The 17,729-nt window shown below is 31.1% G+C and overlaps 1 protein-coding gene across 1 annotated transcript in view; it reads left to right on the top strand.

The window, feature by feature from the left end:
- Positions 1 to 293: 293 nt before the first annotated feature.
- Positions 294 to 17,729, top strand: part of LOC126878445 (microfibril-associated glycoprotein 4-like) — a 47,501-nt gene continuing 30,065 nt past the window's right edge. The window contains exons 1-4 of the mRNA XM_050657189.1: positions 294 to 433; positions 8,017 to 8,059; positions 11,109 to 11,330; positions 14,113 to 14,334. Coding sequence (XP_050513146.1) covers positions 374 to 433; positions 8,017 to 8,059; positions 11,109 to 11,330; positions 14,113 to 14,334 — 547 coding nt within the window. The 5' untranslated portion in view covers positions 294 to 373. The remainder of the gene's footprint in view (positions 434 to 8,016; positions 8,060 to 11,108; positions 11,331 to 14,112; positions 14,335 to 17,729) is intronic.

The following is a 17,729-nucleotide window of genomic DNA, read 5'->3' as shown; positions in this document are numbered from 1 at the left end:
AAAATTATTTAAAAAGGCAGATTTATTCATGAAATAATCTTATCGAATTACGCTCGAACTCCTAAAGATTATCGATTTGTTTTGCCCTTGTGACATTTTGACATGTCACTAGGCTGTCAAAGTATCACTCGGGATAAAGATGTATAATTTTAGAGCTCTCTTGTAATTACTACAGAAAATTACGCGGTATCGCCGTATTTCACGTTCATTTACTGATCTATAATAATTTGCTCGCAATTTGCTAGATAGACCTACTCGGTAATCTAGATTTGGTGGGTGTTGTATCAATAGTAATGGTGCATTGATATGCATTTCCTGCGGAGTTAAAATTATAAATATACAAATTATTGAATTTTTATTTCAGTAAATCAAAATGACATCGTTTGCAGGTCTTCTTTTAATATGTGTAATATTGGGTGTAGTGTACGAAGGGGTAAGGACCTATTAAGACAATTTATCCTTCGTTTCAAATGCTATTGAAAATATTTTTTTATAAATCTGTCCTGTATTTATACCTTATTTTTCTTTAACTATTGTTTAATTATTTACATATTTTTATGTTTTATACAAATCACAGCATTTTCAACGAAAACTTTCGTTTATAAATTCACAAAGTCTGTTAGTTCGTTCGCTCGTTAGTTAGTTTGTTCATTCGTTCGTGCGTTGCCACTCCTACAATGGCTAGAGCAGATCTAGCAATGAATTCCAATGTAGTTTTGTCTTCTGAATCCAAATCTGGAAACAGCATTTCGGTATCTCTAACCATCTTCGAAATATCCTTCCTCAAAGTCGACATTGTGGCGTCACAATCCTTCAAATATTTACATCTTCAAATGAATTTAGAAATAATTCTTTCTAAATTCATATTATTTGACACACCCCGTACAAAATTAACAAACTTGGACAACTGATGGTTGCATCTTGAGGCTTAGACCATGCACAGATTTTTAAAAAGAATAACTTTTTTCTCTAAAATTATTATTAATAAAAGAGTTATTACATGTCTAATAAATAAAAATTATGTTCGGAATCGGTAATTTGGGAAAATTTCAGAATTTTTTTTTCAAGTAGAAGGTTGTTATTGCATATTTGAATATGGTTTTTAATTACAAATAACTTTTCTTAATAAAATTTTTTGATATTTTGAAATATAAAGGTAGTTTGCTCTTGAGCGAAATTCATATTTTTTTACATACCTCGTATACTGTTGAAAAAATTTTATATCTGATGATTGCATCTTAGGTTTTAGACTATGCAGAGCACTTTATAAAGAATTACTTTTTTTCGTAAAATTAATATTAAAAAAGTTTCCCATATGGTTCCAAGTTACGCAGACACCCTGTATACAGCGTGTCTACGTAAGTTGGAAACATTTTATTATGGGAAACTTTTTTATTTTTAATTTTATGATAAATACTTCATAAAAAGTTCTGCACGGTCTAAAACCTAAGATTCAAAAATCAGATAGGAAATTTTATTTATATTATACGAGGTATGTTAAAAAATAATGTGTGTGTACTTTGTACGCACGTAAGAAGTTATACTTCTATTATATAATTTCAACGAAATAAATATACTTAACAGTTACAATACCAAAAATTAACAATAATTACCAAAAATTAACCAAAACTTAACAATACCAAAAATAAGAAAAAAATGAAAATGATTCGTCCGGGATTTGAACCAGCGATCTCTCGATCTATGGTCCAATGCTCTACCAACCGAGCTATCAAGCCCCGTGCTATTGACGTGTCGGATATAATTACACATCACGGTGACAAATAGATCAAAGTGAAGTATAAAAATAGATATTTTGTTATCTTACGCACAAGGAAGACAAATCCAAAGACACAAAAATTAAAATAAATAATACATTTCCTAAGAACACTAATATATTATTTTAATGACTTATTTGCGCTGATACATACATAATTTGAAAGATTATCAACGAACTGCATACTGTCTGTCTGTGCATGCGCCAGGGAATTATAAAATTTCACCTTCGATCTTAAAAAGTAAAACTTCAAAAATTATGAATTTCGCTCAAGAGTAAAGCACCTTCATTTCTCACAATATTGAAAATTTTTAAAAGCAGACGTGATTTATGTATATTTAAACTCCATCATTTGTTCCAGTATTTGACCCCCTAGCTTGGTCTGCCACCACTTTGTTATCGAACATCCTGTAACGATCTAACTAATTTTTAAATGTGAAGCTCAAAGTTGACTACTATAAACAAGGAAGTCAATATAAAAAAATATGCATTAATTCGACAAAATTGAAACAAGCTTATATTTTTCTCAAACTTCTTTTGTTAGTTTATATACAAGTTAAGTTAAAAAGTTCTACTCACAGATTTAGCCGCTAATTGTTTATTAATTGTTTAAAAAATAACAATTATTTTGTATAAATAATTTTAAAAATATCATTGAATTCATCATTTTACTTTTAAGGGATCAACCATATGGAAAACTTTTCTATTATCATGTTCAGGAAAAAAGTTATTTTTTATAAAATGCTCTGCATAGTCTAAAATCTAAAACTCAGCCATCAGATATCAAATTTTATCAATTTTATAAGAGGTAGGTATGTCAAAAATATGAATTGTGTTAAAGAGTAAAGTACCATTTTATTTCAGAATATCAAAAATTGTTATTTTGAAAAGTTGTTTCAAATATAAACTATGTTTTAATATGCAATTACATCCTTCTGATTAAAAAAAATTAACGGTTTCTCAAATTAAGAACATCCAACATAATTTTTGTGCAATTATGATAACTATTTTATTATCACTTTTACGAAAAAAGTTATTCTTCATAAATTGCTTCTACCTGCTCTAAAATTTAAGATACCACCATCAGATATCAAACTTTTTCAATTTTATACGAGATATTTAAAAAAATATGAATTTCGTTTAACAGTTAATCTTTAACTACACGCGCTGGCGTATTTTGTATGCCAGATTTAAGAATTCTACTGCAAATATAGTTAAAAATTTAATTTTTGACCTTGTTTATCTCTCTAACCTATCACTGGAATGTGCTTTACAATTTGGTTTTAGTTTCGTTATAATCGGTGTTCTGGAAAGATCGTAATTTACAGCTTATTATTTGCTGTTTCCGGTAGTGGACAATATACGCCACGATTATATTAATATAAGTAGTAATATAAGTGCATATTTCAATTGTGTTTTAGTCATTATGGCATAAAATATATTTTTCTTTATAAACAATACTTTTTCTCCTGTAAAAAATCACATTTCAAAAAATTTTATATTAGTAATTTTATTTATCATGAAATCCAGTGATTCCATGATTCCAGTTATAAATCCCAATTGGCTTACTGAGAAGGAACTTCAAGTATTCACTGATGCCAAATAAGGTTTATAACAAACAACTAAGTGTATTTTTTCAAAAAAAAAACAAATCCGCTGTTTTTAAGTGTATTTTCTTGTGGCGTATAAAGTACGCCACGCGTGTAGTTATCTTATAACTTGATGCGCGGGTAGTTAAAGGTTAAAGTTAAGTACATTTACCGTTTATAATATTTCAAGTAGAAGGATGTAATTGAACATGAACATTGAAACATAGTTTTTAATCTCAAAGAACGTTTTTAATAACAATTTTCGAAATTGTGAAATATAACGGTACTTTAATGTTAAGCGAAATTCATATTTTTTGACATACCTCGTATAAAATTCATAAAATTTGATATTTGATGGTTACCTCTTAGATTATATACGATGCAAAATATTTGTATAAAAAATAACTTTTTTTCGTAAAACTGATGTTATAGGTCTGGATCCCGCGTATGAAAAAAAAGTTGATTAATAGCAAGCTGAAAATTTGTTAATAGCTTAAGGGTGTCTAGTCGAATAAACTTTGATATGTGTGAACACTGGAACAGGGGCAGTTTTAATTGTGGAACAGGTTAAAAATTTGGAACGGTCACAGCACGAAAACGGCACATTTATTTTGTCCGACAGAACAGACTTAAACTCTTCGAACAGAGATTAAACTCTCATGCAAAAATCAGATTGCTATTTATCACCAAATGGGCGTTTTAATGAGTGGAACATGTAGAATATGTCAAATGACAGGAATTATGACAGGTAATAAATAGCAGTCTGATTTTTTTATGAGAGTTTAATCTCTGTTCGGAGAGTTTAAGTCTGTTCTGTCGGACAAAATAAATGTGCCGTTTTCGTGCTGTGACCGTTCCAAATTTTTAACCTGTTCCACAATTAAAACTTCCCCTGTTTCAGTGTTCCCATATATCAAAGTTTATTCGACTAGACACCCTTAAGCTATTAAAAAATTTTCAGCTTGCTATTAATCAACTTTTTTTTCATACGCGGGATCCAGACCTATTAAATTTAAAGTTAAAAATAGGTTCCAAGTTACTCAGATATAATGTACCTATAAGAACTCAAAATTTTTTTAACATTTATTTTTTAAGCTTGTTATTAAATGTATTTTAGATAAGTTGTACAGAAGAAAATTATTTATGATTTTGTACAAACATTTTTTAACTGACATCTTTTGGTTTTTTTATTACAATTTTTTATCTTTATCAATTTTTTAAGAGTTGTTTATTTTATGTCTAAAGTAAAATAATGTAGTGAATTTCAAAGATTACATCTTAAGCTTAAAAAAACAAAAAACAGTAAAATCCTGTATAAAAGATATATTTAAAAACTATTAAATATACCTTTTATACAGGATTTTACTGTTTTTTGTATTACATGGTATACAGCCAACCACAGGAAAACTTTTTCCTTGTGAATCTTTAAAAAACACTTATAAAATTGTAATATATCTGTTCAAACGTGAGTAATGCCCTCTTAAAATGGTAGTAATTCTGTAAAACTATGAAGATTTCAAACATTACATTTTTTGAGAAGTCGCGCGCGTTGTATCGTTTGAATTAAATTTTTGAGCTTTTTTTGACTTAAACGTCATTTAGAGAGATATTCGAAAAGTAAGTTGTGCAAATTTGAGAGTTATATAAGTAAAATTGTATTAGTTCCACATTTTTAAATCATTTTCAAACAAAATTCATGTAAGTCTCAATTTCCGTCCACACCGTACTTATCACCATACATTTTATTCCTTATTATAACTGTAAGATAACTTAAATGTTCTTTTTTCATGTCCAATTTGTAAAATTTTATTTGACCATTATTGATGAACATCTTTACATAAGTTTTTTTGTGTAAAATTTTCTGAATTTGTCAATGGTCATGACAGTTTTTTTTCTAAGATTTATATTATCGTAGTTATTTAAAAAAAAATACTTTCGCAGTTCATTTGTTTAATAAAAAATAAAGCACCCACTTGTGGATAGAGTTTTTTGATATGTTGTTTATTCAATATTTCTTAACCCTTTCGCCACTGAATTCATTTTTACATGTAAGAGACTGAAAATATTCAGTTTTATAATCAAAGTTATTAATTTAGACTCAATATGTATATAATTAGCCGTAAAATTCTCATTTGTCCGTTATATGGAGGTGGGAACTTCTGGCCCCAACAGTAGTTGTGATTGGGATTTTAAGGTCCCATCAGTAACAAAAAGAGCAATTACAAAAGAAATGTTTATTAAGAAATAAGGTATAAATGAAATTCACGTATGGATGGAATGTAAAAAAACACTTTTTGCACAACGGGACATTGCATCCAACACATGAAGTTTTTGTACGACTTTCCTTCTTCTTTTGAGAACAACTAAAACATCTTTTACTGCTACTTTGTTTTAGAAGGTGATCTTCAATATTTGTCATAATTTTTTGTTTTTGTGTGCCTACCTGGACGACCAGAGACTCTTCTTTTAATTTTGGCTTTGGATCTCCCCAAACTTATCAACTGCTCAGCTACAGGTACTAAATAATGAAGAAAAGGAACTTTCTCCTTTTTATTCTGAATCTCCGAAAACGGGCTCCATGAATTAATTACAGATTCCATAAACAATTTGTAGAAAACTTTACGCCACCAATTAGTAGATTTTCTGTCTAAATCATTTGTTGCAATCTTTTGATCAGCCAAATTAACCCCTCCCATATATTTATTGTAAAATACTACAGCTTCAGGGCAATAAAAAGTACATTGTTCGCCTGTTTTTAGTTTTCTTTCAATATGTGATAGAGATGGTGAGTGGCAGTTTGATAAAAGTAAAACTTCTTTAGTGCCCTGCCATATAACGGCCATTACGCCTTTATCATTTACCAATGAATCAGATACAACATGCGTGTTTACATTGGAACTCACGTCAGTAGCTTCGCCACTCCCGTTTTCTTCATTCATGGAATGACATTCATCATCGCTGCTTATATCTGCTTCTTCAGTACTGCTGTTACCTTCGTCCTCTTCGTTGCTCATTTGGATTCCTCCTTCACTTTCATCTTCGCTGTCTCCAGGAATATAGTCGGACTCATCAGATGCTGAAAATGGTTCTTATTCTGAGCCAGTTATATTATTTACAGCTTCTTCTAACTCTTTTGCACTAAGATACCGGTTTCGTCGCATGTCTGAAAGAGAAAAAGTTTATTACTGATGGGTAATTTTAATCCCATATAAAATTACGATAGGGAACAAACGATCCCACTAGGATATTGTTTGCTAAAACACCTTACATTTTAAAACTATTTATTTTATTTTACTTGCTTGAAATAGTATAAACGTCTGCACGCTTTATTCCTTTATTTTAATTGAAATAAGTAACGGATTCTTGCAATTTTACAAATAATAACTCAGACGGCCATGCACATGTCACAATACATCGATGTTAGGTTAGGAAATTCAATCATATTATGACACCAGTGTTGCCGATTGTCGACGGTAGACTATCAATTACTGAAATATTTCATTTGTACGTAAAAGTGGTTATATTTATAGCCATCAGTAAACCTGAACTAGCGGCCGGGAGCTATAGTTCCCCACAGTGGCGAAAGGGTTAATCAAATTAGAAAATGTTCTATCTTGTTTGATTTTTTCCGAAGCCAAAATCTCTACTGACTCCCCTAAAAATATTTTTATAAAATTATATTGTACTCATACTGTACTCTCTGTATCCTGTACAATAAAACTCACTCTGTATTGTATACATGTATTGTATAGAGGGTGTTTGGTAAAGAATGGGCCAAAGCATAACCTTAGATTCCTGAGGTTAAAATATATCGATTTAAGTTAACTTACCTTAGTACGAAAGTTGATAATAATCGAAATACAGTGCATGTGATAATAACACAAAAATTTGGTAAGCGAGGGTTTTTTGGGACGAGAAATCAAAATTCACCACAAAAAATTATGTATTACCCAGAGGGCGCCACATGAGTCTTTCAGCGCTCATTTAATAGGTTCTTTCTGAATCAAAACTTTCATGCTTTTTATATTTTTACTTAAAAAGTTATACTACTAAATATCTAAATATACTTAATATCTAAATATCTAAATATACCTTAATCTCGCTAAACTCAACCGTTTTCGAGATAAACGCATTTTAAATCTGTGAGGCAACATTTTTTTGCATAATATCATTGTAGTTACACCCAAAAAATACCTTAAAACCATAAAAAATTTATTTACAAAAATGTTATTGCAAATTTCTTGAAATATAATTTGCGATGCAATTACATAAATATGAGAACTGGCACAATTATTATGGTTTCAAGTTTATTTTTCCGATCTGACTACAATGATATTTTGCAAGAAATTATGTTGTATCGCAGATTTAAAATGGGTTTATCTCGAAAACAGTTGAGTTTAGCGAGATGAATGTCGTAAACCTCTTTTAAGTAAAAATATTAAGAGAATAAAAGTGTTGATTTAAAAAGTATGTAGAGTGAGGGATAAAAAATTAAACGTATTACATGAGCTCTGAAAGACGTATGTGGCGCCCTCTGGGTAATACTAAGGAAAGTTAGCTTAAATCGACCTATTTTAAGATCAGGAATCTAGGGTTAAGCTATGGCCCATTCTTTATAAAACACTCTGTATATTTACTTTATATATTTTTTAGTTATCCGCTGAGAATCCGGTTACGAAACAACTAGATATAACAGGTGAGTCCAAAAATAATTCGTGGAACAATGGATTAAGACAATTTCTTGTGAGTGTGCAAAAAGATGCAGATTTTTTAGATCTCCAAGAATGGGCGCCAGGGTCATCACCACGTCTTGAACATATTCTTCTTCTTGGGGTGCCTATGTGGCTATGATGATTTTGTTATTTGCTATACGAAATAGTTATGTTGAGATCTGGGGCCATTTTTCCTTCAATTTTACCTTGAAAAATGCATTGAAATAGCTCGTATCTGTCTTGGTTTCTCATTATATGCCCCAAGTACTGCAGCTTACGCCCCTTCACGATGTTGACCAAATCTGCAGTTGTGTTCATCCTCCGTAGTACTTCTTTATTGGTGACTTTATCTATTCATGGTGTCTTCAGGATCCTTCTGGACAACCATAGCTCAAAAGCCTGAAATTTTGATAGAGTTTCCGCCTTCAATGTCCAATTTTCTACTCCGTATAGAAGCAGTGAGTACACGTAACATTTAAGGAGCCTTATTTTTTTCTAGGGTGAGGTCTTGGCTCTTGAACACATATCTCATACTCAATAATTCACTTTTTTTACGAAAATTAAAATCTTTGACCTTTAACCTCAAAAAGTATTGATTTGTTTTAATTTAATAACTTTATATACCAAATTTTGCTTAGAATTTGTCTCCTTATCGATTTGTGGAGTTACTTTTAATAACATAATTTTCACCCACGAGAAGGAGTAGTATCTACCCTCAGGGTAAAAGCGCAAAGTGGCATCATGTCTTTTTTGTTTCTTGAGGTATCCTCTAGCCACTCACCAATTTTTGTGAAAATCGATGGAGGTTCACCGAAGTCAAAGCTAATAGTTTTTTACCTTCAGTGACTGCACTATACAAAAGAAATTGCAATAATACGAAGCAAGTTTTCAATCCTAATAGCAAATAATTAATATTGAAAAATATCAAAAATTACTAAAAGATTTTTAAATTGAAAACTTACTGGTACATCCCCATGTATACGCCTCCAAGACTTCTACAATTTGCAAGTCATATGGATGCTGCAGTAAAGACGATAGGGAAGGAATTCTAAACCTTGCAATTCAAATCCCACGTCTGCAGCTGGCTAGGAACTGAAAGATGCACCATAGTTACTCTACTGAGTAATAAGAAAATAAAATAAAAATGTGTGTACCATTTTTATATATTCGGCTGCAATACGAAGGAAAAACAATCTTACTTTTTAATTAGAATAAGGAGTGCAGCCAGTCCCTTTAACTGCAGTTTTCTGCTCTTATTGGAGCGTCATCAGAAGGAACGTAGGCACTGTTCTCCTTAATGCAATCAAATCGCATCGAAATGTTTTCCCAAATATTGCAGCCAAAATGATGGTAATGGGTGGCTAGCGCCATCTGGCCGTAAAAATACGAAGCAAGTTTTCAATCCTAATAGCAAATAATTAATATTGAAAAATATCAAAAATTACTAAAAGATTTTTAAATTGAAAACTTACTGGTACATCCCCATGTATATGGGGATGTACCAGTTACAATATTAATTATTTGCTATTAGGATTGAAAACTTGCTTCGTATTTTTACGGCCAGATGGCGCTAGCCACCCATTACCATCATTTTGGCTGCAATATTTGGGAAAACATTTCGATGCGATTTGATTGGATTAAGGAGAACAGTGCCTACGTTCCTTCTGATGACGCTCCAATAAGAGCAGAAAACTGCAGTTAAAGGGACTGGCTGCACTCCTTATTCTAATTAAAAAGTAAGATTGTTTTTCCTTCGTATTGCAGCCGAATATATAAAAATGGTACACACATTTTTATTTTATTTTCTTATTACTCAGTAGAGTAACTATGGTGCATCTTTCAGTTCCTAGCCAGCTGCAGACGGGGGATTTGAATTGCAAGGTTTAGAATTCCTTCCCTATCGTCTTTACTGCAGCATCCATATGACTTGCAAATTGTAGAAGTCTTGGAGGCGTATACATGGGGATGTACCAGTAAGTTTTCAATTTAAAAATCTTTTAGTAATTTTTGATATTTTTCAATATTAATTATTTGCTATTAGGATTGAAAACTTGCTTCGTATTTTTACGGCCAGATGGCGCTAGCCACCCATTACCATCATTTTGGCTGCAATATTTGGGAAAACATTTCGATGCGATTTGATTGGATTAAGGAGAACAGTGCCTACGTTCCTTCTGATGACGCTCCAATAAGAGCAGAAAACTGCAGTTAAAGGGACTGGCTGCACTCCTTATTCTAATTAAAAAGTAAGATTGTTTTTCCTTCGTATTGCAGCCGAATATATAAAAATGGTACACACATTTTTATGAAATTGCAATAATTCAATTATCTAAACGCGCGCATTTGGCGAGATCATAAATTATTAAATGATGTAGTCGCCAAATAATTTAATTCATTTTAAGTACAATCCTCTCTTAAGTCGGGAAGATGGGGAGGTTTTCTTGCGAAGGTGTTGTAGCTCAATACTCGAATTGCGCGTAGTTTAAGAGTTCTTGGAGCGTATACGTTATGTGATATGAATTATATCGGCGATACGTTATATTTTTTAATTTCTCTCAGCATTTTTCTCTTAAATTGAACCAATTATAGGTTTGGGGCTAAAGGGGATGAGCTCAAAAATAGAAGCTATATCACTTCGAAAGCTCATAAATAGCTCGTAATTCTGCCGCAAAGATCGATTCAATATCGCTATTTGTAAGCGATAAAGTACCCCCAATATCCCCCCAATAATATATTAAATTCCTGCCCAATGTAACGAGCTCAAATTTTTTAATTTGCGGAATATGAAAGCTCATGTCATAAATCTAAAGCTCATGTCATAAATCAGAGCTATTTGTTTTTTAATTTTTGCAAGTGGGGGGGGGGGGGAATGCTCAACAGGGGTCTAAACATAAGTATTTTTAGTTTACCAATACATACTATAATATGATAATATGTATGTTATGATTTATCAAACACCACTTGTTTGTTAATTGATATTATACATATTGTCTAAAATATTTAAAATTATGTTGTTCAAATTAAATTCTACAGGTGAACAAGGAGAGACCATAAACTTTCCATTGCAAGTTTCCATTACTCTTGGTGATGAGGATGTATCAAAAGGAAATGAAGGAAATTTAAAAAATATATTTGATCAATGCAAATATTTAGTTGGTAGCAGTCAAATACCTTTTTGTCGGTTGAATCCAGCAACTAAATCTTCTGAAGCTGACAAAACTTATCCAAAAAGCTGCAAAGAAATTATGGAGGGAGGTAATTAAGTTACTATTTTTCATATTCGATTAAACTTAAGCGTTACAAACAGATTGATTTTTTTTACTCATTGATTCATAATTGATTATTCCTTCTTCCTCCAAGAGTTTTAAAAATTCAGCTTCGATATTATCAGGCCCTACCTACAGCTTTCCTATTTTTCATCCGTTTTATTGCTTCTTCTACCTCGGATTTAGGTATGTTCGGGCCCTACACACTTATAACGTTACTGTCTATCTAAAGTCAATTGAAAATTGAAATTTTACGAGGAGGTTCAAATATATTATTTAACAGATCTGTTTTACTGCACACGATGCACTGATTGAGGAGCAACGGTAATCCGAGGATATCTTGTAATAGCTTGGTTACGTTGCGTACAACGCTTCATGCAGAAAACAGATCTGTTAAAAATAATATACAGGGTGGGGCATTAGTGTGACAAAGTCCAATTACTCGTTTGTCGTAAGAGATACGAAAAAAAGTTATTTAGATAAAAGTTGGGGCACACATTGTACCATAATTTAAAAATATTTTCAAATATACAGGGGCGTCCGTATTGACAGGGTGACACAAACTTATGTTTTTTTAAATGGAATACCCTGTATATTTTTATTATTTTCGATTCTCCTCAATGTTTACTTTCTCAAAATATATGGTTTTGTAATATTATACGAGGTTGTTTAAAAGTTAATTACGTTTTTTGTTAATTTCGTAGCAATATCTACACCCTGTAGAATTGTAGTGATTTTACATCAAATTTTCTATTTATATTCAAACGATTTTTAATATAGTCTACTAGTGTTAATTATTAACAGTATAGTGAAATGCTTAATTTTAGTATACAGGGTGGGTCGAAACTCGGAGTGAGTATTTTCTGAGTGTTCTTAAATGGAACACCCTGTATTTAAGTATTGTAATGAAATGATATTTTGTGGTACTTTTTTATTTCTTAAGCATTCCCTATACCTAAGTGCATTAATTTGTCAGTTATTCGTGATTCTTTAAGACTAAAAATTAATTGCAAGAAAAATTACGTGAAATTTTATTAGGTGGCCGTGAAAATATCCAATCAAAAATAATTTTTCGAAAAAATACATAATAATCTAGCCTGATACTTAATTTATTAATATTGAATGAGATATCCAAATACATTCGTAGTTAAAGTTGTTGGTGTTAAAATATTAATCAAGCATACAAAATTCTCCCCAGTTGGCTATGACACAAAATTTGCTTAAACATTTGACATTATACTATTTATGCAGTTCCAGCTGATTTGTTACCATTACTAATATTAATTTTTCTAATGAGGAACTGATTAAAATGGCTTTGTGCTAGGAGAGTATAACAAAAATGAGCTACTTGCAATAAAAATTTATCATCAGCAATCCCTGATAGACGACAACCAAAAAGAGAAACTTTTGAAAGTATACTAAGACGGTTTCTAGTAGTATACTAAAACAGACTAGATACTTAGATTGTAAAAATGGTTGTACTAACATGCAGATCCTCAGTGACACTAAGGATTACATTTAATTCCTGTTTTCTTCAATTACAATAGTTTTTGTTCGATCAGATTTATTATAATCTAAGTGTCCAGTCCGTTGAAACCGTTCTAGTATATTTTTAAACGTTTCTCTTCTTAGTTGTCGTCTATCAGGGAATTTCTGATGAAAAATTCTTATTGCTAGTAGCACATTTTTGTTATATTCCACTAGCACAAAAATCTTATTAATCAGTTCCTTATTAGAAAAAAATCATATTAGTAATGGTAACAGAGCAACTGGAACTATAAAAATGGTATAATATCAAATGTTTAAGGAAATTTGGTGTCATAGCCGAGTAGGTAGAATATTGTATGTTTTTATTAATATTTTGCGCACCAACAATTTTAACTACGAATTTGTTTGGATATCTCATCCAATATTAATAAATTAAGGATCAGGCTAGATTATGATGTATTTTTTTTCGAAAAATTATTTTTGATTGAATATTTTCACGGTCACCTACTAAAATTTCACGTAATTTTTCTTGCAATTAATGTTTGGCTTAATGAATCACGAATACCTTACAAATTAAAGCACTTAGGTATAGGGAATGCTTAAGAAATAAAAAAGTACCATAAAATATCATTTCATTAAAATGCTAAAATACAGGGTATTCCAATTAAGAAAATTCAAAAAATACTCATTCCGAGTTTCGACCAATCCTGTATACTAAAGTTTAACATTTCGCTATACTATTAATGTTTAACAATAGTAGACTATATTAAAAATCGTTTGAACATAAAATAAAAATCTGATGTCAATCACTACAATTCTACAGGGTGTAAATATTGCTACGAAATTAACAAAAAAACGAAATTATCTTTTAAACTACCTCATATAATATTACAAGACCACATATTTTAAGAATGAAAACATCGAGAAGAATCCAAAAATGAAAAAATATACAGGGTTTTCCATTTAAAAAAACATAAGTTTGAGTCACCCTGTCAATACGCACGCCCCTGTATATTTGAAAATATTTTTAAATTATGGTTCTATCAGTGCCCCAACTTTTACCTAAATAACTTTTTTTCGTATCTCTTACGACAAACGAGTAATTGGACTTTGTCACACTAATGCCCCACGCTGTATTTGAACCTCCTCGTAAAATTTCAATTTTCAATTGACTTTGAATAAACAGTACACGTTATCAATGTTTCTGTGTTCCTTTAATACTAACAAGGTTCTTTAATATTGCTTTTTATTAATTTAAACCAACTAAGTACCTTATATTTTAGGAATTAATAAATCTGGAGTATACGAAATAAAAACACTTTTAAGCAAAAGTCCTTTTGCTGTTCTTTGCGATATGGAAACTAGGGGAGGTGGTTGGACACACATTCAAAAACGATTTGATGGATCTCAGAATTTTTATCTACCTTGGAGAGACTACAAGTTTGGATTTGGAGATTTAGAAAGGGAATTTTGGATTGGATTGGAGAATATTTACCACATGACAAGTAATAAATTGTATACTTTCTATTACGGTATTCTTTTTAAATTTATAAAAATTAATTATTATAAATAGAGAACGGAACATATGAATAGTACATAGCGACGGTTGAAAGGTAAAAGGTTGTAACCCCCAAATAAACTCTTTTGGGGAAGTAGAAAAAACGTTTTATTTAAATAATTTGATGAGGAATTAACTTAACAATTTTTTCTATAGATCAATAATAATAATTGCTGTATAAGTACTTTTTAATTTTTTGCCGTTTGAATTATTGCCCAGTTAACTACATTTTTTGATATACAGTGAGGACGTTTGAGTTGGAATAAATTCATTTTCGCGAGAATGGGGACTCAGAAGATAAATCCCGAAACAGATCGATTTTTATTTTTAAATTTTAATTTTTTGGCATATATATATATATATATATATATATATATATATATATATATATATATATATATATCATACTAGTGACATCATCCATCTGGGCATGATGATGTAATTAATGATTTTTTTTTTAATGAGAATAGGGGTCGTGTCATAGCTCATTCGAAAGTTTATTCAATTCTCTATTCCCTAATACAGTGTGTCCACGGATGGGGTGCCCAAGAGGAAAAACTTTTTTATTTTCAATTTTAGCGAAAAATGTCATTCTTGATAAAAAGTTTTGCTTGTTCCAAAAAACCCCATAAAATGAAATAAAATTCAAGTTTTTCAAATCCTGCTTAATTTTATAGCCAATTTTATGTAAATCCCTATAAATTTTTGCACTAAGTTTGAAATTGTAACAATAATAACTTGGGAGAACAACCTTTTCGCTTCTCTGGATTATGAAGCCAGATTTTGTTGTTCTCCTTGAATCATCAAGTTATTTATTAATTAAATAATTATTAATCCAATAATTTGAATAATGAAATTTATCACTAAGATAAATTCTTTATTGAACGCTTCGAACAATGTCGAAAAAAAATGACAATTCGCAAATTAATTATCTGAGTTGACAGTTACTAAGCTACATTGTGGCTTGGCAACACTAGATTATTGTTACGATTTCGAAGTTAGTGCAAAAATTTATAGGGATTTACATAAAATTGGCTACAAAATTAAGCAGGATTTGAAAAACTTGAATTTTATTTCGTTGTATGGAGTTTTAGAACAGGCAAAACTTTTTATCAAGAATGACATTTTTCGCTAAAATTGAAAATAAAAAAGTTTTTCCTTTTGGGCACACGAACCGTGGACACACTGTATAAACATTAACATAATTATGTACACAGGGTGCCCAAAAAAAATTGTTTGAATTAAATTAATTGAGACAAAAAGAAAAATGTATATAATTTCTTTAATTCTAAATACCTCTACGTCTTACTGTTGTCCGAAAATAGAAAAAAATTGTCAACTTAAGAAATAAACATTGCCTTTTGCTTAAATTAAATTTCTAGACTGCTAAAAGACAGGTGGGTTGCGCAACTGTAATATTGAACTTAAACGAAAAACAATATTTATTTATCAAAAAAACATTCTTTCCTGTTTTCGGACAACAGTAAAACGTATTTTAAATTAAGTAAATTATATACGTTCTTTTTTGTCTTAATTAATTTAATTAATAAAATTTTTATGGGCATCCTGTGTAAATAAATATGTTAATGTTTATATTAGTGAATAACATTTCGAATGAGCTATCACACAAACCCTATTCTCATTTAAAAAAAATTCATCGATTATGTCATCACGCCCAGGTGGATGACGTCAATAGTATGATATGTAAGCCAGAAAATTATAATTTAAAAACAAAAATCGACCTGTTTCGATATTTATCTCTAGAGGCACCCATTCTCCAGAATGTGAATTTATTCCAACTACAACGTCCTCATTGTATATGGTCTGTTATAGCAGTCGGTGTTCAGTGTTTTACTATTTCATCTTCACATAATTCAGAAATGTAGTTTTTTTCGTTCTTTTAACTGTTCGTTTGTATCTAATATTTTATATCCGTTTCTATCTTTTAAACTTTCGGATAATTGTTTCCGTTTGTTTCAGGCAATCTCTTTTAATTTATTCTGCAGACGAAATGTATCGTGTCTCTTTCCTTCTTCTTCTCCTTCTTATGCTTGTTGTAGATCTGTCAATCTGTTAATTCCGACGTTGAAGTATTTCTTGAGAAGTAGACTGCCAGCTATCTCTCCATCTTTTTGGTGGTCTCCCCGGCGGACACTTGCTAGCTGGATTTCCTTTTAGCGCAATTCTTGGTAGCCTGTGCTCCTTCATTCTTTTGACGTGACTGAACCATCCTCTTCGTCTTTGCCTACCCAATCTTACTACATCTTGCACGCCACATTGTTCCCCGATGATGTTGTTTCGTATTCTATCCCTTCTTGTCTTCTCTGCAATGTCTCTTCTCTTTGAGTCTTCATTCCGGCCGTTCGTATTTTTATAAATTCTAACTTTGCTATCCATTCTCATATATGGATTATTCCAGACCACATCTCTCAAACACCCGGACATGACTGCAGCCTTGTTTATTTGTCCTCTTAGGTATCTGGCTGGGTCATGATAACTTGATAAATCTACACCTAGATATTTGAACTTTTTTAGCTCTTCTGTGGGTTTTCCCTCTACTGCGAGCTTGCATCTAATTGGATCTTTCGCAATGGTAATGCATTTTGTGTTCTGAGTAGTTCCTTTTCTGTCATTGACGTGCTTGGTGGAATTGATAAAGCTGTCTTTGTAGGTCATCCTCATCCTCTGCAATCAATGCTGCATCATCTGCATAGCATAGCACACTATACTGATTCTACTGTGACCGAGAATGTATCCTAGTTGTAGCCATTCCACATCTATTATTTCATCCATCAGCATATGAAATAGAAATGGGCTAAGGCTGTCTTTCTGCTTGATTCCCCCTGGTGTCGGTATGTTTAATTTTTGTCGTGGTGTTCTTGTTCGTCTGTTTTATGACTTCCACAATGTTTGGCGGTATTTTTTTGCTTCATTTTCTGTAATATATCGCTAACTCTGACTCTGCCAAATGCTTTTCTTAAGTGTTGATGAAGAATGTTTAATGGGTAATTCTGCATGAAAACATAATAGCCTAATAAAATAAAAAAAAGTCAAAGTGTAAATTCGTACAGGTTAAAACAAATTTTATATTAAAGTTTAGGTGGGTACAAAAGATATTTTCAAGAAAGTATCCAAATCATACAAGGGGATCATTGTTTAAAATAATTAAAAAGGGGTCATTTTTGCAAAAAAAAATACTTTTTTAACCCGCGAGTAGTCGCGCGGTGAGATAGAATCTCAATTTTTATTCTTTTTCGCGATAACTTGATGAAAAATTTTGCAATTTGGAAAAAATTTCGTAAGTGCCTCGAGGAAGGGTGTAGTAATGCGCAGGAATTTTTT

This window comes from Diabrotica virgifera, chromosome 7 (assembly GCF_917563875.1).
Source record: "Diabrotica virgifera virgifera chromosome 7, PGI_DIABVI_V3a".
Taxonomy (NCBI): domain Eukaryota; kingdom Metazoa; phylum Arthropoda; class Insecta; order Coleoptera; family Chrysomelidae; genus Diabrotica; species Diabrotica virgifera.
The sequence above is the reverse complement of the archived record's forward strand: the minus strand, read 5'-3'. Positions and strand labels throughout refer to the sequence as shown.